Raw genomic sequence first — 24,090 nt, 5'->3', positions numbered from 1 at the left:
TATATAAGGACCTTACCTATAGAACTATTAAGAAATCTACATTTTGAACGATGTATAAAAATTATTCTTTCAAATTAGATGTGTATCAAAATAAAACTAAAATAACTTTCAACTACAAGAGTGAACACAAACAACCTATGACTAGAAAAACTCCATAACACTTTATCTCAAACTTCTGGCATATCAAAACGGGAGGATAGTGACCTTTTATCATCATGTTCTATTTCACTTGTAGAGCATCAGTACAATATTGGAAGTTTCCCTTTTGCCAGTAAAATAAACCTAAGAATCTATAGCCTCAGAACTCTGGAATAAGAACGTCAGTTTTGATCATAATTTCATAAATGGCTTCCAGTTTGCGGGTGATTGGACATACCGAGCCGGAGTTGATATACACATACACTCTTCCCTCCTCCCTGATGGTGCTCTGCATGGGAGCTCCCACAAGTAGATCTGAGAAGCCATCTGCGTTGAGGTCCACAGCACACACAGAAGCTCCAAAATATGAGCCAAGCTGTCCCAAAGCAAACCAGATCCAATCATTGAGAAAAAGGCAGGGCTACTCACAAAAGTCCTCAGCATACCAAAGGTAGAGACATATTACCTTTTTACCTTTCATTTCATGTAAGATATTTAGTTCTTTTTCATCAATGCTGAATATATATGCCTGTAATTGGGGAAAGAATTAGAAAAGGGTAGATTGCTATCAGATTTTTTTTAAAAAAACAACTTATTTCAATTTGATCAAAACATCAATTTTTATAATTTGTAATTATTCAAATGTCAAAATATCTTTTTAAGACTGGTACAAAGGGTTTAGGGATCCACTGCTACATTAATATGCCTTACTTGCAAAACTAACTTCTCAGGAATTATCTCATTGATCTCGTAGAGAGGGCACAGAGAGTGCTGTTTGCTTCACTTTTCAAAATTATGGTTCAGAGAAATTGAAGGACCAACATTCACATAGCAATGTGGCAATAACTAGAACCAGAAACAACATTTCCTTCCTTCTAGTCTTACCACAATACCTAAGTGGCTCAATTTCTTTTTGGCTATAAAACTGTTACATATAGTACATGTATTCCCTGGACATCTTTAGATAATTCTATTTTACAAACAATTTACTTATAATAAAGAAAGGCCTCATTTGACTTATATTATTTTCCTGAAAGCTTTTGTGCTACATTTCTCCTAAAATCATAAATCTTTCACTAATTCCACTGAATGCGATATACTGGTCATCATTTCTAATCTTTCATTCCTTAGAAAATCTGCAGTTTTTCCTTTAAGATCTTATTCATGCAATTTACTTGAACCTTTGTGAAGAAATAAGCACAAAAATGTAATTCTCACTTTGCCAATTTGTTCATATTGAGGAGCTCCTCCAACCACTTCAGTAGTATGCTGGCTCCGAAAGTGACCAGCTCCAACTGAATAGCCTTCAAGAAAAGGGAGAAAAGTCCGAGAATCATTATTTACAATGGGTAAAATATATCATAAATCTACACATAGAATTAAATTAGACTGAATTCAAAATGACTACATTAAGCAGAATTTTAATATTTAGCACAGCAATACTCAAAATTGGTCATTTATTACATGTTTTAAGCAATTTTGATGTATGTGTTATGAAACTAATCACGTGGTTTATATTTCCAAGTCCTAGAAATTGAAAACAGCATCTTTACATCTGTTTATTCCCTGTGTAGTATCAGTAATCAGCTTCTAGGGATTACAAAACAAATATTTTAGAGTATATAAAATATAAATTCTAAACTTTAAATAAAAATCATCCTAAAGTTCAACTTCTTTGCCATAAAGTCTATTTATTGTGATGACTTTATGATAACAAAAGTAAAATATATTTTAGGTGATAAAAGGCATAGCAAATTATATTTCTTATAATACTTTAAGACATTTGTCAATCATAAACAAGAAAATGTTGAATGGTAAATGAATTCCTCTGCTTGAAAGTGAATTCTGTTTGAATGGAAAAAAATATTGCTTTATAATTATTTCTGAGTATAAGATGCTCACATTTGAAGCATATACAGTTTAAAGAAAGCTGTATTTTGTATAATAGGAAAAGCATTTATTTTCTTGTGATGGGAATTAATGCCAGGAAATTTTGTATTTCTGTAGAAATATAGATGATAAAGTATCCTACTGCTGACATATGAGATGACGATAATGAGGAGGAGGAAGAGGATAAAAATAGTTAAGCTCTGGGAAATATTCTCAGAAGTTATGGGGCAAAGGTCAACGAGCCATTTTTAGACCCATATGCTTCATAATGTTACCCCTTCTCTAGAATGCTGTCCCCACTGGCTTTCAGTTGGTCCTTTAAGACACTATACTTACTCATACATGTTCAAATGAATTAATTCATGTGAAGTTCTTTTAAAAAGTTCCTGGCATGTGGTAAGCATTCAATAGAGTCTGTGTATACAATAATAAGTTGACTGCATAAAGATGCAAGCTTATAAACATTTCCTAAAGTGAACTGCAAAGAGTAAACTAAACTAGGAGTTCTAGTCAAATAATTATATTAATATATTGCCGATGATAGTCACATATGTAAATGTAAAATATTAAGTCAACTAAAAGTTCATATCTTTTAAGTGGCAGTTTTTGAACTTTCTTTTTAATTACCACTGGCCACTTAGACCTTTTGAAAATACAATTTCCCTTATTTATCATTATAGTACCAGTATCTGTAAAGCAGAGATAATTTGAGTTTGTCAGTTTTTATAATACCTAAATAACTTCCATATTTTACTGGATTGTGATTGTTCGCGAAAGCCTTGTATTTATTTGTGGTTATATTGTAAACAAAAAGAGAGCCTGTCCAATAAGACGATCCTGGGGCTCCCATCACAATTACATCCTGTAAGGAAAAAAAAAAAGTCATCACTTAAAAGTTAAATCTTACCACCTTAAAACTTTCTCCAGACATATAACATTTTAAGTAAATAGTGAAGAGACTACATTACCATAATAAATTTCTGAATTATGAGCATTTTATGAAGTTAAAAACATAGCAGAAAAAAAGCCAGAGAAGCTGACTGATGTATTTCTACCTAAAAGCAGAATTTCATAGAAGAAATGCTGAAAATCTATTTCACATTTATCAGTGGATTTTAAAAGTTGAAGATAGAATCATTAAACATTAGAGTAAGCTTTTAGGAGAAAGGCAATGTGATTTCTATTAAAGAAAATCGTATATGGGTAATTCATTAGTGCTCATTACAGAGATAATGTGTGTTGCCAGAGAGTAAAAAGTGGGCTTAATTTATTTCAATTTGCAAAAAACCATTGACCAGTTTATGTAACAATGTTAGCTTAACAACAACAACAATAAAAAAGTCCAATGAAATTTGGGGCATATTTTACTACAAACAGGAATTTTAGAGAAGGAAACAGAAGGAATGTCGGAATGAGCATGCCCTTGTCTGGTACAGTATCAACACTTTCAGCAGTCAAGCCTATTTAAATATTTCTATATTTCCTAAACAATCCTGAACTTTAAAAAACAGGTCAATTTATATAGAAACTAAAGAAAGTATTGTAAACATTTTTAAATATAATAGTTAATATTTACAGAAATTGTTAACACTCAATACAGCTTGATTTCCACGAAAAACATTCACAAATTCATAATGAGCTTTTAAGAGAATCTGGGAGATTTAGGGATTGTGTTTAACTGTGACCTTTCATAGTGTACGCTGGAGCGTGAGAAAAGAGAACTTGGGAATACCGTATATCTGATTTAGGAGGATATCAAGTTCTTAAATATCCCAATTATCATAATGTTAATGGAAAATGTGGATTCGGATGCTTCCTTTCTCCTGTAATTAGTAACTAAAAATAACATACTTGGATTGATATTTTCAATACCTAACAATTAACTATATCTCCTTTTGATTTTCATTAAATTTTCGATGGAAGCAATATTCTTTAGTATAGACTTTAGTTGGTCTTATGTTGCACAGACTGCTAAATAATATTTTCTCAAAATATATGTGGAATATTGAGTGGCAAAAATTAAGCTGTAATACTCAGAAATTTAAGAGACATTATGCAGATGTTACATAATTTTTACTTTAAAGCATAACATTAGTCTTAAAGCCTTCAGAATAATTTAGGTTCTATCTGTAAATATTCATAGCAACTACTTTTTGAACTATTACCTCTGTGTAAAAACTGGATATTCCAGCTTGACATGATGCAAAATTTTCTCCAAATTTTCTCACAAAATCTAAAATGGAATATAAAAACAATTCAGAATTTCATTTTAAAATAAAGACATAATCTCCATAATTTGCTTTTCTAACAAATCCTTACAAATAAGCCTTTTAAGGTCTCTATTTTGCACTCTCATTGAAAAAATAGTAACTTTGATACAATTTAAGAATACAAATCTTTTCCATATTAATCTTCAAAATATTCCTGTGAAATGGCAATAAAAAAATCTTCTGCCTCCTCTTCATAGGAAGAACATGCAACACTCAAAAATTTGTCAAATGAGTATGTAAGAGGTAGGATTTGTGTCTTTGAATCCATATCTTCTTTTCGTTGCATATATTTAAGGTGTACATCATTTTGATAGAGATATATATACACACATATATACATATTTTCCTACATAATGAAATGATTACTACACTCAAGCAAATTAACATACCCAACTCCTGACAGTGACCTTTGTGTATGGTAAGAGCACCCTAAATCTACTTGCTTTGAAAATGTCCAGTACGCAATATATTATTAGCTATAGTCTTCATGCTGTACATTAGATCTCTAGACTTACTCATCCTACATCACTGCAACTTTGCACTGTTTGACCAACATTTCCCCTTCCCAATTCCCTTCCTGCTCCTGTTAACCTCCTTTATACTCTATGTATTTGACATTTTTAGATTCCAAATATAAGTGAGATTATACAGTATTTGTCCTTCTGTGTCTGGCTTATTTCACTTAACATAGTGTCCTCCGCTGGCATTCATCTATGTTGTCACAAATGACAGGATTTCCTTTTTAAAGGCTGAGTAATGTTCCATTGTGTATTATTATTATTAACATACACATATTATAAATATATTAATATATACATATTATTAACATATACATGTACATACCCCCAGACACACACACAATTCCTTACCCATTCATCTGTCTACAGACACGGATTATTTCCATATCTTGGCAATTGTGAATGATGCTGCAATGAACATGGTAACACAGATATCTCTATGTGCTACCAATTTCATTTCCTTTGGGAACATATCCAGAAGAAGAATTGCTGGATCATATGGTAGTTCTATTTTTTAATATTTTGAGGAAGCTCCATACTGTTTTCCATAATAATTGTACCAATACCGTGAAAGGGCTCCAATTTCTCTGCATCTTTACCAACACTTGCTATCTCATCTTTTTTATAATAACCACTCTAAGGGGTGTGAAGTGATATTTCATTGTGGTTTACGATTTGCATTTCCCTGATGATTAATGATGTTGAGAAACTTTTCATATATCTATTGGCCATTTTGAGGCCTTCTTTGGAAAGAAAGATATTCTGGTCTTTTGTCCATTTTTAAATCAGGTTATTTGGGGTTTTTTGCAACTGAGTTAGTGAGTTCCTTATATATATTTTAGATATTAACCCTTTATCAGATGTATGGTTTGCAAATATTTTCTCTCACTCCATAGGTTGTCTCTTTCACTCTGTTCTCTTTGCCGTGCAGAAGCTTTTTATTTTAATGCAGTTTCACTTGATTATTTTTGTTTTTGTTGCCCAAGCTTTTGGCATGATATCCAAAACATCATCGCCCAGCCAATGTCAAGGAGTTCTTCCCCTATGTTTTCTTCTAGGAGTTTTGTGATTTCAGGTCTTATGTTTGTCTTTAATACATTTTGAGTTGATTTTTGTATATGGTGTAAGATTTCAATTTCATTCTTTTGCATGTGGATAATTCAATTTTCCCATCACCCTTTATTGAAGAGAGTATCCTTTCCTAGATTTTACCCAGCTTAAAATACAGACTGAATCAAGATCTGCATGGAGATGGAGGGTCTTTTATTACAAAGTCCCACAAATGAATACTTTTGAAACTTACTAAGGAGACATAGCTTTACTTCTTATGAAGAACTGACATATGTAAACCTCTGTGAAAATAAGAATGAGGAAAGCTTCTCTTTGGTTTTGCCAACCAGAAAACTTAAATTGCTAAGTTGTTTATAATTACTATTTTCTGTCATGAGTTTTCACTCCTTTTTATATCTTACTTGATCCTATATTTTATAATTTTAGGCATGTCTAGGTTTATGCCACCCTGATTTTTGTATAGAATGTGGCAAGGTATATCTGAGCAGAAATAAAAACTCTACAGTGAAATGTTTTAAAGTATAAACCATAAACTATTAGGAAAGAGGATGATAAAATTTACAGAAACCTGGACTGAGTTTTACTGCAATTGAGAATTTAACATTTACCTTTTATCTTCCTGGCATCCAAAGGCAAAATAGAAATACATGTGATATAAGCTTCTCTGTAACAACAAATACCATGGACAAAAGACCCCAATATTATTAGTCAATAATTGAATTCGAATACTTGGCCAGAGTTTTTATAGCTAATAAAATTTTTCTTTAGATTCTGGGTTTTTTTTTTTTTTTTTAAGGGGAAGCTGGAGTTGGAAAAATTAGAAATTGGCATTCATGTATGTTTCTTAGTTTTCTAAAGAAACATTTTTAGAATTTTAGTTTTGTTGAAGATTATCATTTTAAATGCCCTATTGACATTCACCCCTAACTTTGCTCACTTCAGTTTATGTCCTATCTCTATACATGCTGATGCTACCTATAGCATAGAATTTCCATGGGAAAGACTTTAAACTTGAGATACCAATGTCTTCCTGTTTCAAGGAATACACGTGAATTAGGGAAAAAAAGAGTGAAAGATTTGCTTACACTTATACTCTGATTCTGAGTACTCTTAGAAGATAAAAATAAAGCAAGAAACCTAAACAGTCTTTTTCTTTTACACTAGATTTTCAATATAATTTTATGATTTTAAGTGTCCTATAATTACTGGGCATTAGACCCACTTATACCAAATAGAAAGTAAATTTAATGCAAAAGTGGGTAATTACCAATTAGATTCCAGGATTATTCAAATTAAACTGTAGAATTTTTATAGCACAAAGTACATTTATGAAAATTAATGCTCCTGCAATTGGGTAAAGAAAGAAAAGGAAGGGATGCTTTGAGTAGTTAAAAAGAATATAGCCACTTTGAAGCTCTTCCTATCCAAACATCCAAACTTGAAAATCAAAAAAACAAAGTATTCGCTTATTTCTCTGGGTCTAGTTAATATCAAAATCATGCCTTACCTTGATAACATGGAGATATTCTTCTACTCAGTTCTGTTCGTAAATCAGAGGGCATTCCATAGCAAACGCCAGTAGGGAGCTTATTTTCATTCTTTATGTAAAATATATTTTTCCATCTATGCCCACAAGTCTGAATAAAATAAAAGTAGACCAAATGATGTGAAAGTTCCACCCAGGATATCTAATTTCACGATGGATCAGTGGATCAATTCCAATACCTACCACGATGGACCCATTTTCTCCTGGCTGTCTGGCAAGTGTGACCCCCAACCACTGATTGTCTCTCTCTTCCAAACAAGTCTTCCCACAAGGGTCTCCAGTAGGGCTACCTGCAGCATTTGAAAATAATTGTACCATCAGTTATCCTGAAAACAATATTATTCTGCAAAAGCAGAGAAAGCAAATATGCATGCTCACCCCCAATGCTTTTCCTTCACTATCACCTTATATTCAGTGTATAACATGGGGTAAATGTGAGTTACTCTGTGCCAGTATCCTTATTCTCTCATACAAGGCGATTTTCATTTGTGGAAATGACCTCCAACTGGTAGCACCACGAAGAGACAGGTTCAGTGATATAGGAGATGGCTAACCAACATGACTAGAGTGAGGAAGACCAGTTAAAACCAACATAGGCTGTGCAAATACAACTGCACTGTCTAATGCTTGGAAAATAATTTACCATTTATTTAGCAATGTAAGCAACATCATCAGAGCTTTTTAACATGTTTCTTGTATTGAGGCATTTAGAAACACTACAATACAGTCTCACCAATTAAGGCACAGTTTATTGGAGCTGGAAGGTGATGACTGAGCATGCAGAAAGTGGAACATAGAATTAGCATACTAATAACGCACAGCATTTACAATAAACTGCCCTATGTTCTACATTTAGTGGAATGTGACCCACGTTTTCAACAAAGATAAAATGACTTGGAAAACCAGATTATTTCAGTAGCAAATAAAAAACGTCAATAAGCAATCTGGCAAATGCGTAAATAGCCAGAAAGTCAAATATAAATAAAATGTGAAATATAGTACTTTGTACAATACAAAGTAATCTTCAGTGATTTTTTTTCTTTTGTTAGCATAAATCCTTTGCTTTATAGCTGGGATTCTATTAAAATCCTGTATCTAAGGGATTTCAAATAAGTGAATTCGGGGGAGAATGAGCTACAGCGTAAGATTCTTTTTGTTGTCTTTATTTTCACCCTCTTCAATTGGCACTTGACAATTCTATTCCATCTGTGCTTAATTCCAGTGGCAGAGAAGTACATTAGCATCAGTCTGATTGGGTAAGGATGTGGAACTTGGGTTTGTTTGCTTCATTTCAAACATTGGTTACTAGGTACCAAGTTTTCATACATTTGTGGTCACTATTCTCTATATCATTAGGGAATTTGTCTCCTCCTATAACTTGACCACTAGATACAGCTTCCTGGGCAAACTTAAAATGCTTTTATAGGTAAGGTTAATATTTTGGGAACGAAATTATTTGCACTAAATCTCCTGGGTAGATTTTGTTTAAGAAGTGTGGGAAGATGTTTGCATATATATTTGTTTGTCCTCCAAAATGGCATTTGGGTAGAACAAAACTCTTAATTGCAGCTGAAGAAAATGTTCTAGCCCCTCCTCTGGAGATGGATTCAGTAGGTCCAGGTGAGGCCGTGACTTCCCCAGTGGTTCTTATGGTCAGGAACACTGTTGCAATGCAATGTGGATAATGTTTTTCTGGCCAGCCTTCATGTAGAATAATGAAAACTCCCACTAACTGGCAATGACTTCCTACAGGGCTAGACTGAAAGGTCTGGAGAAAGAATGCTGGGGTGAATAGGCAACATCTACTATTGGAATGGGAAAGGATTCTTGCTGCGGACCAATCCTTGATAATGGATGGTCGAGGCAGACACATAAGATCTCCGTGTTAAAATGAAGGAAGGAAAGAAGGGGGGAAGGAATGAGAGGAAAAGAGAGGGGTACACAGAAAGAAGGGGGAAAAAAGTATACTGTGGGAGGTGGTGGGTAAGGTCTAACATAGGGAGCTGTTATTTTGGCTACATAATGCCAAGCCAACAAAACTGAAGTGAAATAGAATGGCAAACAATAAATTTTAGGTTTCAGTTTGGCTTTTCACTAATATCACCAGTTATTTTTTCACTGTCAAAAATTGATGATAAATGGTAGATTTGGTCTACCTGAAGTTGCTCAGACACACAGGATGTGATTGCTAGAGGAAATTACACTGAAATTAATTAATATCCTACAGGAAGAAGGATTTTCATTTCTGTTAACTACATTTGTTTGTTTACAACTATCCTGGCCTACTTCCAAAGATGAGTAAATAGTGACCTCATTCATCCTGGCCAAGACTTTATCGTGTTTGTCATCATCCCACCCCCAACACACAACCCAGAAATGTGTGCTGAAAATGGAAAGGTCAATAAATAAAAAGCAATTCAAACTTCGATTGTGGTTTGACTAAGCATCTTCTATTTGTATGACATATCTTAATTCAAAATGTGTGTCAAAAAGGATGAATGTATAGCCAAAAAGAAAACTCATAAAGTCATGAAAAAAATCACTCTTCTACAAAAGGAAAAATAATCCTAATAAGGCAGCAAACACATATACTCACATTTAGATATGTTTCTCCTTTTCACTTCTTAACACTGCTTCTACCATAGAGGCAGTCTCCAATAGCAACAATAATACCAAGGTACTTTCAAGTACTGGTGAGGTGACAAGCTAGGAACAGTTCAAAGAACATCCTGTAAGTCCCCACTACTCTTCTGAGTCCTTTTTTCTTTTTTAATTCTGGAAACTTATCTCTTTTTCTTCTGTAGTGCTGCAGAATCTTGGTAGAAGAGGTCAGACCTTCACATCGTCAGCTTACGTTCAGGGCCTTCTCCAAGGCTTTTCTCTCTTAACCTTGCAAGCTCCCAAGGCCACTCCTTTACCACGTGGTACTCAGCCATGATTGGACATTAGGATCAACCCAAGGGAGTTGTAAACAAATACCAACACCTGAGCCCCACCGCCAGAGGTTCAGATTTGACATAGCTGGGTTGAGACCAAGGCATCAGATTTTTTTAAAAGGTTCCCAGGTAAGTTGTAGTTTACAGCTGGGCTTGTGAACAACTGCTCTACATTGTAGATTGTTATGCCTTTTCCTGTACTGTATATCATATTTGAAAAAACCTACAGTTTTAAAAATAATAGTAATATCTTTTTGCTCCCCTTGATTTCAGCTAGGTATTGAAATAGAATATCAAATGTCAAGCAAATTTTCTTCATGGAAAAATACAGTATTTCTAATTTGGTCAAAAATGATGATTATGAGAACTGTCATGAGAAACCTAATTCTCATGAATTTCCCTGACAGAACACCATAAATAAACTCAGATTATTTTTATATTTTATCCAAATGTCATGCTGAAATGATTTAGAATCCGGTTTTCAATTCAGCTCATACATTACTAACCTAAACTCTTAGTAAATCAAATCAGCTCCATAATTGAAAAAGTACTTTACACGGTTTAACATAAAAGAGGTCAGCAGAAATTAACGTGATAATTTTCCATGCCTTTATACAACTAGAATGACTAATTCTTAACACAGTTGAATGCATTCTCCCAGTAGACATTAAAAAAACAAAGCCACATAAAAACCATCCCCCTTATTCTAAAAATTAAGCCCATCTTCCTCTTCTTATTTTCATTTGGAAAAGAAAATATAAAAATATATGCTTACTATTAATACTTTTGTTTTTTATTTCCGCCTAATGATTTTTATCAGTATATACAAATATGTATGTAAATATGAACACACAGTAATTTTGATGAGTGAAAATAAAGAACGTAAGTACAAAGCCAAATAGAGAGGTACACTCTTTACTTCCCCGCCTTTTGTTATTCATATCACCAGTTTTAGTGTCATTGCTCCAATGCCAAAAATGTGACAGGGACTATGGAAGATTAGATATTTTTTCTAGTATGTCACCTTCATGACAGCAAATTGACTTCTGTTGACAATGCCATTCCCACAGATCAAAACAGTGCCTTCCATGCAGTAGGCAGGAACTCAATACGTATTTGCTGTGGGAGGGAATTTTGAAATATACAACTACAAAAATCCTTTACTAGAGTGCACTACTGCATAGTTTTCACCAAACTCTCAGGGATCTAAGCTTTGGCGAGATCTTTTCCCTTCATTATGATTCTTCCCTACTTCTCTTCCAAAATATTATTGCCTTAAGTTTTAAGATAGTAACAGACGGTCTGAAGGAAAACAGCCTTTGCAAGTTTGAAGATCTTTACATGGTGTGCGATTTGTGAGTAGGATGATTTAAGACTGAGAATCAGCTGGAACCCACAGGAGATGTCTATCTCAGAGGGTTTCTGCAAGGATTGCGGAGTAAACGAGTAAAGTGCTTGGACAAGAGCCTGGCAGAGACAACACGCAAATGTTAGTTGCTGTTGACATTATTATTTTAAGGATTAAGTTAAACATATTACTAAGCTGCACATACGTCACAGCATACAACCTCCTTCGTAAAATCCATATGGCACATCATCATTGGGAGCCTTATCCTCACATTAACTCATTCTATTCCCACAGTAATAGCAGAAGATGAGAAAATTGAGTCTTAAAGAAACTGAGTAACTTACCTAAACCCATGAGGCTGGTAAATGGAAGAGATTAGAATTAAAAAATAACATTAATCTCTAAGTTACTCTGCACTACTCTATAGCATACACAATAGAATGCTATAAAAATTTCAAAAATATGAATTAACTGATATCGATTTCATTTTCTGAATCTGTTTTTCAGCTGAAAATGTGTAAAATATCAAGTCTGCCCACAGACTGTATAGTCAACTTTCGAATGTTCAAGAAAAATGTCATTTACTTGGTCCCTCTCTGCCTTTTTCTCCACTTGGATCAGTTCTCAATATTTTGGCATTTCCACTGATGTAAGAAGAACTGAGGGAAAAGGTCCAACTCTAAGTTCTTCTTTCTATAACTTGTTGACGTTCATGTGAAACACTTTGTGGGTGGGGAAGCCTGGGACTTCTGAATGCAATGAAATGTTTGTATCTGCCTGCGTCACTATACTGTGGCTTCCCCATCAATTCAGACATTTGACTGGGGCCCTCAGTCTGACTTTCTGGCCACGAAGACAACATACACACTTATATTTCAAAACTCATGACATGATTTCAAGTTTCAGAAAAATACTGAAAGCCCTTACTTCCTTCCACCAATTAATTTTTTCTAAAGTTGAAGTTCTATTCCAGCAAAAGATGAGTCCTATAAATTTCAAACTCTTCTGCTCTAAAATTTTTCTTAAATTATCCTAAAAAATTGTTCCATTATATGTTTTATAAAGAGTCATTTATTCATCTTTTTTATAGAAGCAACAATTACTGAGTGAATTATACAATTCCTTCATCCACATAAATTCAAAATGTTAGAAAAACATGTGGAATTAAAGTGAGCAAATCAATTCAAAAAGGACAATATTATAAAACCCACCATTGCAGGGCTATGAGGATTAAAGAAAACTTATGCCTGTGCGTAAAACACTATCTGGTACCTAGTAGCTGTTCAATAAATGGTCAATGTTTCTGCTTCCCAGGGTACTTACGTTACATTGATTTGGACTGAGCCAGCAGAGGGCGCTCACGGTGCTGTGAGATTTGATAAGCAGCCTTCAGCTCTCTAATCCAAATGACCCCATCATTTAATTTTTCCTATCAAACCTTAATTACTACAAAATACATTATATTAAACTATGTACTTTTCTCACACATCTAATTAAACATGGTGGCGATGTTTCCAAAGATAATAGCGACATTTATGAATTCCATAGCAATAAAAATAATTTTGGGTAATAAAAAGCAAAATATCAAAGTTTTCGAAGAGATACAGGACATGAAAGTACTAAACTTCTAAAATCTTTTCCTCCAGCTAGTCTAGTAGCCAAAGAGTCAAAATATCAAAACATATAATTTAGAAACCATTCTCGAAGTATTTCTTTTTGGAAACACTTGTATTTAAATGTGATATTCTCAGACTGCCTAATCAAAATCTGATAATGGGCAGCAATCATGTTCAATTAATGTGAGATATAGTTCATATAATTATAGGACTGAAAAAGCCAGCTATTTCAGTCTCTTATTATTTTATTTCGATTTTATTTGATTCTATTCTAGTATATATAGAAAGAGAGTTCAACATTCAGGTTAATGTCTCCAGAGAGCAGTGCTAAACTTTGGGGTTGCAATTTTATAATCTGGGCTAATCCTGAGTCATCACTAGGACTCACAACTCTAGACAACAAGGAAACTTCTGAACTTGATTCTAGGCTCAGGGTCTCCACCAAGGACCTTGGTCCCCAACTTCTTCAAAATCTCGCAGAAAACCTACACAAGTCTTTTTAATAACTACAGCAAAAAATGTACTGTAACTGATATATTTAGTGAGCATAATTTAAAGAGAGAAAGTTACTCTCCAATTATTATCATGTATCTACTAGGTACCAAGTAGTTTTAGTACACGTAAACACATATTAATTCATTTAATTTTTATAACATCCCTATGAGGTAGGTATTATCATCATCATTCCAATTTTATGAATTAGGAAGCTGAAACAGGGGAGACTAAACATCTTGCCTAAGGGCACACCTCTAATATTTGGGGAAAGGATTCAAACCAGATTATCAACCACCACGCTATGCTGCTGTACAATAATTTATGATTAGTATTTTTCCATGTTAATTCCAGATGTTGAAATTATCAATAATTCTACACTACAATCTTGTATTTCTAAAATAACCTACTACTAAAATATTATATATTAACTTCCAACATTAGAAAATAAGGGAAAAAATTCTGTACTTCCATGGTTTTCAATTAATATCTTGGACTTAAAAATTCATTTGAAAAACTATCACTAATGTGTGGGTACCATTTTATATTATCTCTGAAATAAGATCGAAACAAAAATGTGAACAGAAACAAAGCTCCAGGGAAATCTGCTTGGTGGTCAGTATTGAAATTCTGTGCTTGGCTTTGGAATTCATGGGGTAAGATGCACATAAGAAAAAAAAATTAAAGGAGATCAGGAAGATAGCAAAGTTTAAAAATATGTGCAAGAAATAAAAATCAGTGAGGAATCTATCACATTGTCCTGACCAATGCAGGGTCAAACTGAGATGAGTTACAAATATCAAAAGACATGTCTCTGGGCAGAATGTAAAGGGTAGAATTAGATGTTGCGGAGACAATAACTGAAGGACAAAATGATGATATTCTAATGACTACTAGAAAACTTTCACAAGACGACAAAGAATGGTATTGGGTTGAGCTTGGCCTAAAAGGTTTCACAAACAGATGGTAGACATCGACCAGGGTTGTCTTCTACATAGAGAATGATTTTAAAATGACATGTCTAATCCACTCCACATAAGGAGTCCCATAAAAGGGATTCAAAAGCTAAGTCTACAGTCTTCCTATTTCTAAACATATTCATTGTGAATTACAGTATTTCATGTAATTTCTATAAAATTATTTCTCATCATTTATTAAAATTCTTGGGGGTAAACTGAGAACAAACATTACTGAGCCTAGTCCTGTCACTTGTAAGTCCAATTAGAATATCCTCATGTTCTAATTTGATGTTTCCAGCTATTCTTAAAATTAAAAATCCCTGCTTTTAAATACAATAAATTTCAAGCTCCCCATCTCAGGAGTGGGTGTAATTGTTTGGATTGCCCAGTGTCAGTAAATGGAGGCTTTGGAACCCAAGGCTGACTTAGATCCCTCGGAATGAGGCTGAAATGTTCAGCAAGCCCCACAGGATTTCACCCAAATCTGGAAAATGTATCCATTCATTTCTCATTTATTGAGTTCTTACATGTGCTCTTCAAAACTGGTCAGAACTGGCTCCACTACTCAGGTTTCACTCCTGCAGGAAGCTTTCTCTCTCAATTCATTTCTTCTTGCCACTGTGTACGTCTCTATTGTCATTCTTAATACATTATCGTGTAATTATCTGTTTACCTGTTTCTCCTGTCATCTAGACTAATTTCTTTGAGGGCTTCAACCATGTCTCATTCAACTTTGTATTTCCAGTACATAAATAATCAATAAAATGTATGGAATTAATGCAGGAACAACCTAGTTAAAAGAGTTGTCACTTGCTGTCATTCCTCACTTCTCAACCCTCTGTAGTCTAGCTTCAACATTCAAACTTGCCTCACCAAGATTACTAATGAACTGATTCTCTCTAAACCCAATGAAACCCATAAATTCTTATCTTGCTTGATGTCTTGGCAACTTAACACTGCCAACAACTTCTCAAGACACACTCTTCCTCTGACTTCTATCATGCCGCATTGACCTGATTTTATTACTACCTCTTTGTCTTCTCCTTTGTCTTTTTCTCAGGCTCCTCTTTTCTTCTACAGTGGTTCTCAACCATGAATGAATACTGGAATCATCTGGGGACCTCTGGCAACACCCGATGCCCTACCTAGACCCACTCCAGAGATTTTATTAGTTTGGGATAGGGCCACCTCAATCAGTATTCTCAAAGATCTGCAGGAGAATTTAAGTTGCAGCCAGAGTTGAGCAGTACTATTCTAGCCACTTCTCAAATTGCAGGAATCCTCAGTAATCTACCCTTTGATCTATTCACCCTAAAGAGTTCCCAGGTTAAGCTCATTTACCTCTATGGCTTTGATTATCATCTGTATGTCAATTACTCTTGTCTCTGAATTGCCAGTACAGATCTCTCTCCTGCCCACCAGATCCAACAGATTACTGGACACTGACTTCCATGTCTCACAGGAACCTCAAGCCAATGAAACTCATCATTTTGCCAGAAATCCTGCTGCTCTTCCCTTTCTCAGTACGTTGCACCATCATCTAGGCAGCAGCCCAAGTCAGAACCCTGGGTAACATCTTTGAAAGGTTCTTCTTCATCTTTCTCATTCAATAATTACCGACTGCTGTTGACTAGATCTTCTAAAGATCTGTAGAATCTGTGTTTTTCTCTATTCCCACTGCCATTGTTCTAGCACAGGCATCTGTAATCTGTAGCCTAAATTCTAACAAAATCTTCCCACAACTGACTATCTTCAGTCTTAACCCATTTACTCCAAAGCATTCACTACTCTTCAACCAGAAGAATCTGTCAAATGCACAAATCTGATCTCGTCATGACCTAGCTTCAAACACCTTAGGATAAATTCATACTTACAATGTTGTACCAAAATCATCCCTGCCTGCCTCTCCAACCCACTGTCCAGTTTATACTCCACAATCCAACTGTACTCATCTTTCAGGTCTGCAAAGGTCCCTTGCCCTCAAAGGCTTCAGGGTATTTACACACACTGTTCTGTCCAGCATGCTTTCCCATGGCCTCTGCCTCTGGCTAACTCCTGGTTACTATTCAGTTCCTCACCTGAACATCAATTCCTCAGGAAGATATCATCTTACTCTCGTAACTAGATTAGCTCTGCCCACCATACTTTTCTGTAATAACCTAACCTATAGACTATAAATCCCTTGGGACAAGGAGCATGTTTCTTTTCTATGCCCAGGTTCTGGCCCTTAGGCATCCCTCAATAAATGACTGAATACATGATCCACATATATAATGGATCACCATATCTGGCCTGAGAACTGTTGCTAAGATATCTTTGATCACTAGGTATATCACTCAGTGACCAAGTAAACTTGAGGCAAAAAATAAAATGCATTTAGAAAGCCTCATCGCTCAAATTAGAGATCAGGTGGAAACCTCATCCACTTAATTTGAAGATGAGGTTTGGGAAATTGCTGGAAATCGGGGAACTTCTTTCTGTTAACCTGATAGTTCATTAATGAGGCTCTCTGTCTTGATTTTCTGCAAAAGTAGCATAACAGCCTATATTCTGGGATGATTTCTTAAAATGAACAATCTGCATCAATCTCACTACAACTTAAAACATATTACAAATGAAAAAAGGAAGTTATCAAGAAAAACATATTTGAAGTTTCAGCAAGTGAGACGTTTGCCCCTTAATGTTAAACTAACAACTCCTGTGAGTCAAGTAAAAGTGCTGGTTAGAGCCCAGGCATGGCAGCTCAGGCCTATAATCCCAGCACTTTGGGAGGCTGAGCCAGGAGGATGACTTGAGACCAGGAATTCAAGACCAGCCTGGAAAACATAGTGAGATCACATCTCTAAAAAGAAAAAAAGAAAAACTCTAAAAAATAAAAAAAAAATAAAAAAAACCCAAGGCCTAGATAATCATCAGTTTAATGATACAATACTCAACCTCTTTCAATAGGTTATGTAATCATGAACCAGGAGGCTGGTTAAGGCAATATAATTTTCAGAAAGAAATTCAAAGAAGGGTAATGGTGACTAACTTGAAATGGGTCATTGGTTTTTCCAGGAAGAAAAAGAGAGGCGCAGGGAGGGAGCTTGAAGGCCCAGTAAGTATAGAACACTTGGTCTGGAGAAGAAAAGTGAAAGTCTTATTCATTTTATACATGGCTACTGGGAAAGCACCTGCTAAGAAGTTAGTATTATTTTACACAGGGAATTTAGGTTTCTCTATAGCAGTTCTGTCCAATAGAAATGTAATACAAGCCCATATGAAATTTTCAATTTTATAGTAGTCATATTAAAAGAGTAAAAAATAAGTAAAATTAATTCTAACATTTTATTAAATCCAAAATATTACTTCATTACAATATTTTAAAATATTTATTTCAGTATGTAATCAATATCTTTAAAATTAATGAGTTTTTTTGGTACTAAGTCTTTGAAATCCAGTATGTAACTTACAATACCTCTCATTGCAGACTAGCCACATTTCATATGTTCAACAGTCACACATGCTGAGTGGCTCCTGAATTGGATGGTGTAAACATGTAAGTTTATACTATTATCCAGATGAATGGCAGTGTGCATGAGCCTGTGTGCATACATGTGTCTAATGCTATCAGTGGTAATTCCAAAGTAATGGAAATATATGGAGTGGCTTTTGAATAACCAAATGAAGACTATCTTTTTTTTGTATAACTTGATAATCATTTATATATTTTATTATGTTCTAAGTCTTTGAATATTGGTAACCCCTAGAAGGACTATGCTTAGCTCTATTAACAGAGTCACTACTTGTGAGATCTTGATTCAAGAACCATCTGTCAACAAAGTTTCCTTTAAACAAGCCTCAAGGACACAGAGTGCCTAAGGGGAAGATTAAGTGGATATATGGAAATCACCATGGTCTCCTCAGACAGAGTCTTCATGAGCAGGTCTGGGTCTGGGCCCTCCTGATGAGGAGACTACCTTCCTCTGGTAGCCAGGAAATGAGAGCAGAGACACCTCTCAAGCAGGCAGAGATGTGGAAGGTGACTAATTGTATGCAGGCAGAAAAGCATCTGTGGTACTCTCCAGGCAACTTTCTCGATATGGCCTCTGCAGTCATTCACTTCACTAAAAGAGGTATCTTACCTCTAAACATTTCTCATCCTGGGCATTCTAGATAAATGGGCATTTGCTGCTCTCTTCTGATTATGGCTACAGTGAGTATGGCATGGTATGTGACAACATTATCCACAAGAGTGGGGTAGGGAGGGGTGGGGAGGGGAAGTACTGACCTCCTCTTTTGAGGGAAGGAGTCTATCTGAACCAACTGTTGATCTGAAATTCTACAGACTTACATATGGATATTTTTAATTGTGTAGGGGATGGGCACCATTTTACGACACCCTGCACTTTCATATTCTTGATAGCAAATAAAGTTATTCCAAAGACACCTTATAAACATGGCAATCATAGCTCAATCTTTAGTTATTACATTTTTTTGATGAGACAAAATATTTTTTGTTGTGTTTCACGTCAACTGTTACTTTTTAATTAATACATTTAACTTTTAAACTTTTGGCTTAGTTTATTAATTGTCCTTATTTATTAACCTCAACCTGATTAGTACAGATAACATATAGATATTAGATTTAGGTTGAAAATAGAGATAAGAAACTATTATTTGGTCTATTATGTGTTAGGTACTGAGCTAGCATTTTTCAAACATTAGAGTCATCACATTTGAGATGGGACAGTTGAAGCTATTTTATACAGTTTCTTTCTCTCACACACATACACTCAATAGTTTCAATAAGATGGCTTATATATATTTACACACACCCTTGAAACTTCTTGATACAAAATAGTACATAGCCCATAAACCTGAGAATCCTAAAATATCTTTGTTACCAATTTATTGTCTTCCAGTGTTTTCTTTCTAGACTTTAGCCTCAATTCCTATTTTACAGCTTTAAGTTACTTCTGAATTAGTTCTGAACAGAGCAGTTTCTTCGTTTAAGGAAAAAAAGATATACTTTTTTTTTTTTTTAGAATGTTACATGAGAAATAACTTAGTCAACTCTTTGGCAAGTAGTCAAAGCTATTATGACAGCTATCGATGTTTTAATCAGTTAATTGACTAGGAATCTTGTCTTCCTTTTTGTCTTTCATCTCAGTCAGTACTTTGTGTATTGACCAGATTTTGAAATGTAAAACTATCACTTTGGCTTGTCATTTCTAATTAATGCTCTTACTCAATAAGAGTAAGAGCACTCAACTTTCCCTTTACTTTATTTCTCTTTACTTTTATTCTTTCATCCATCCAACAAATCTTCATTTAATTCATGTTTGTTACAGGTCTACTATGTGCACATTTTTCTGAGAATATTTCTTTAGTCGACTCCTATGCTCCACACACCCAGAGGATTTAGGTTTTCCTTCAACTGACAGGCATTATCATCTTAAATTTTATGTAATATTATGACATGATCTATCTAGTTAAATACAGACATCCAGAAATAGATTCAGTCCCAGTCCAGAGAGGAAGTAGGTGCTAAATACCAGTAGTTATAATGTCATGGATCAGGAAACGATGACAACAGAAATGAAACTGTTCCCTCCTGAGATCTTGCCAAGATCCCCAGGCAGACCAAGGTTGTCTGCTCCACTCCCTAAATCTTTACCCCACAACTGTCTCATGCAATGAAAATTACGCTTTTCAAAATTATTCCAAATGTATAGGTTTGTGAATATTTTCTGCATTCCAATCTGCCTGCTAGGATGGAGGATGCTCAACAAGAGGCTGGGGCTCAACAAGAGGCTGTACAAGCTACAGACAATTCCTGGACTTATACAGGTGATCTCTGAGTTAAAAGTAAAAATTCCATTATGTTCACACTCTATTTGAATTCATGCAAATAAAGGGAACCAGCTTCACAGTTAAAAAAAAAAAAAAAACAAAGACTGCTATGAAAAGGAAAAGGAGTTAAAGATGCAATACTAGCTAATTTCAAAAGTCCATTTATAGCAAAGATAAACAAATGAAGGGAAGCAGCTTCACAGTTTAAAAAAAAAAGCAAAGACTACTATAAAAAGAAAAAGGAGTTAAAGATGCAATAACTAGCTAATTTCAAAAGTCCATTTATAGCAAAAATAAAGTACCAATTGTGACCTTTTGTTCACCATTTGCAGATGATCTGGCAGTTCAGCAGAAAACACATTGGACCCTTCATTTAATTTTATTTGCATTGAAGATGCATACATGGAAGGAAAGGGCTTAGACTTTGCATCCAAACAGACCTGACTTTGACTTCGGGTGTCGCCTACCTCTCACTAGCTAAGTAACTTTAGAAAAGGTACTTGCAACTCTGAGTCAGAGTCCTTACATGTAAAGTAGGAACAATGTCAACCATGACTCACGGTTGCTTTGAGGGGAAAAAAAATAAGCAGTATGTATAGCACTGCCCAACGCTATTTGGAACAAGATAGGTCTGGATTAACGTTAGTTCCCCTTTCTTCCCCCACTTGTCTGTGTGCAAAAAATTTGCTTTTGGCTTTGAAACATGAAACTTCTCCCCTCCCCCATCAGTACACATTTTTCAAGTCATCACAAGTCTAAGAACAAACATTTAAAAAATGACTGCAAAAAGATGGACCCATTTAACAGAGTTTTGGGAATGAAAAGTTATACGTTAAGCCTCATGTTAACTATATTAACAATGAAAATGCCAATTTTCCTTGTGCTTTTCTTTTACATTGCATAGTCTTATTAAAACTATATCATTTTTTAAAAAATCCCTTAGCCTAAATGACAGGATATGGGATCAATTCCAACTGCTATTCCTGATATGCCCCTTAGCCTGTTCTTTAACAAGGGTGATAGGTCAAAGATGGAAATAAAATTCTTAAATCTTGGCTTAGCTGGATTCTGTCGTTAACATGCTGAGAGACTTTAAAATGTGTTTTACACGTGGTGGGAGAGAGGGAAAAGTGAAGAGAAGGTATCATAAGCAACTTCCCTCTGCACAGTTTTGTCAGAGTGCAATCATTGCCATAAACAAACGGGAGAAAAATATTGATAGAAAGGGACCCTTTTATATTAAGAGAAAATGGTGTGGAGTTAAAACTGAAACTCCGTACGCTTTAAACTAGAAGTAACAGGCGACACGAGTTTTTCCAGGTCTTGTCCTACGGTGGGGTCCGCAAGCGGGAGTGAGGGGGTAACTAATTCTTGGTCCCAGACCCAACTCACCCAGCTGGAGCTGTTCGCACGTCCGGCCTGGATTCTTTCCAATCCTGCATCTGTAAATCGCCCCGGGATTGACCACTGAAGCGTTGGCGAGCCAGTTGGCAGTGGGCGCCCCCACTACGAGCCTAAAGCGACAAACGTGCACTTGCGCTCAGACGTGAGCTGCGCTGCCCACTGAACTCCCCGTCTCGACCAACGTGCAGTTGGCAGCGGGGCACCTTCCCCACCCCCTCCGCCCCTCGCCACCCCCGCACCCGGCCGGCCACCTCTGACAGTGTCAGGGCCTTGCCCCAGAGAACACCAGGAGCTGCCACCCCCATATGCGTTAGTTTCCCGGGGAGATCTCCAGCGAGCTGGCTGTCGCAGCGGTTCCCTTCTGCACTCTCCAGGGAGAGGAAAGTTTGAACCGGGCAGGGAATCCCTGGGGCGCCGTTCTCACGCCACTCCGAGATCCCAGCGCCGGAGTCCGACTGCACTCACCATCGGTGCTCCCCGTGGCTGTGCAGCACGACCGAGTAGCCGAACAGCGTGTTCGGGGGGCCCTGGTAAAGCAGCGCGCTCCGGGTGTCCACGTTGTAGGTGCGTCCGGTCGGGACCCCCAGGCACAGCAACAGCATCACCGCCTTCCGGACAGCGGCCCCTCTGGGGCGGGGGCCGCGCGTCGCTTCTCCAGCCATGCGCTCTCCGTGGGGAACATTCAACACCAAACGGCCACTGCCCCAAAGTTGCACGGCACGCGACGGCTGGCCAAGGGGGAAGAGCGCCCCAAGAGATGAGGCGCAGTGTGTCCGGCCCCGGCTGGCGAGACGAAAGCAGGGAGGGGGGGAGGGGAAGTCCCCAGCCGCGGGCGGAGCGATCCGGGCGGCCTGGGATGCCGCGCGCCCGCCGGTCCCCACGCCCCGATTCTGCGGCCGGGAGGTGCGGGTGTTCGTGCGGTCCCGGGGCGCTGGCCGCTGGGTGGGGTCCCGGGCGTGGTGCGAAGGAGCAGGGCCGGGCTCCGTCTCCCCCCGCGTGCGGCTGTAGGGGGCGCTGGGGGACCTCAGCTGCGCAGGACGCGCGGCCCGGCCCGGCCTCCCCGCCCGCAGAGCGCGGGATGGCCCGAGGCTCCAGGGGCGCAGCGGGACTGGACCTGGAGGCGGAACGAGGCTTCCCCTTGTAACCGCGGTGGGGGCCTGGACGCGATGCCCTGTGGCCCCAACCTCCGCGGCCAGCCACAGACCCAGGGACGCGGACTACTGCGGGAACCGTCTAGTTCTTTAGTTGATAATTAACAACAATATCTCATTTTTCGGGCGGGCGTAAGCAGCCACCAGAGAAATTACCCAGAGAGCTACAAATTAAAAACAAAGCAAAACAAAAAGAACTCCCCGAAGGCGCCTGGGGAACATTTTGGTGACAAAGACGTTATTTCTATTCTCTTCAAGACTCACAGCCCTGCAATCTTCTATACCCACTTCCTTCCTCCCCACACTTCCTCTTAAGCCCGGGCTGCATGCGTGAGCCGGCAGCAGCAGCCCCTCGGGCCGAATAGCTGGCACGCGGGGTAGGCTTCTGCTGACTCCAACAGAGATCAGGTTAAGGAAGCGATGTGACTTGACTCACTGCAGTGGATTCCTCTGAACGATTCTTAGTGATCCCCTTTTCAAGCAGCCACTTACTAGCTATGGGACACACCTGTCATCAGTTGTGTAGACCCAGTGTGAGGTCAGAGTCGTAATGAGCCTCTGACAAGGCTCACACCTGAGCTAGGTAGTGAGTCTCATCCTAATACAATTCAGATGTGCCTCGGGTTTCCTCTTCAGCAACCAGAGAGACAGCCATGGATGATTATGAGGTATTTGCAGGAGATGCGGGTCCAATCATTGATTGCTGCTGTACGGAAAAACGAAAGAAGAAAGGAAAAGACTTCATCAAAGGGTGTGTCTGTGTGCTAATACCATACTTAAATATTACGTCTTAAGTTGAAATAGCAGACACACAGTTAAAATGCTTGTTTATTTATTCAGCACATTCGTTGAACAGGCACTATGCTAGGCACACAGGACACACCATGAACAGGGCAGGACTGATACAAGGCGTCGG

At 37.1% G+C, this 24,090-nt stretch overlaps 1 protein-coding gene across 1 annotated transcript in view; it reads right to left on the bottom strand.

Annotated features, from left to right (window-relative positions):
- ITGA4 (integrin, alpha 4 (antigen CD49D, alpha 4 subunit of VLA-4 receptor)) overlaps window positions 1-22,920 on the bottom strand; it is a 90,513-nt gene extending 67,593 nt beyond the window's left edge. The window contains exons 1-9 of the mRNA XM_012651138.1: window positions 22,489-22,920; window positions 22,012-22,133; window positions 7,617-7,723; window positions 7,395-7,524; window positions 4,194-4,261; window positions 2,761-2,890; window positions 1,357-1,442; window positions 605-667; window positions 377-514 (exon numbers count right to left, since the gene is read on the bottom strand). Of these exons, the coding sequence (XP_012506592.1) occupies window positions 377-514; window positions 605-667; window positions 1,357-1,442; window positions 2,761-2,890; window positions 4,194-4,261; window positions 7,395-7,524; window positions 7,617-7,723; window positions 22,012-22,133; window positions 22,489-22,685 (1,041 nt within the window). The 5' untranslated portion in view covers window positions 22,686-22,920. The remainder of the gene's footprint in view (window positions 1-376; window positions 515-604; window positions 668-1,356; window positions 1,443-2,760; window positions 2,891-4,193; window positions 4,262-7,394; window positions 7,525-7,616; window positions 7,724-22,011; window positions 22,134-22,488) is intronic.
- Between the last annotated feature and the right edge of the window lie 1,170 nt (window positions 22,921-24,090).

This window comes from Propithecus coquereli, unplaced genomic scaffold (genome assembly GCF_000956105.1).
Source record: "Propithecus coquereli isolate 6110/MARCELLA unplaced genomic scaffold, Pcoq_1.0 Scaffold35, whole genome shotgun sequence".
Lineage (NCBI taxonomy): Eukaryota > Metazoa > Chordata > Mammalia > Primates > Indriidae > Propithecus > Propithecus coquereli.
This window is presented reverse-complemented; position numbering and strand designations above follow the sequence as displayed.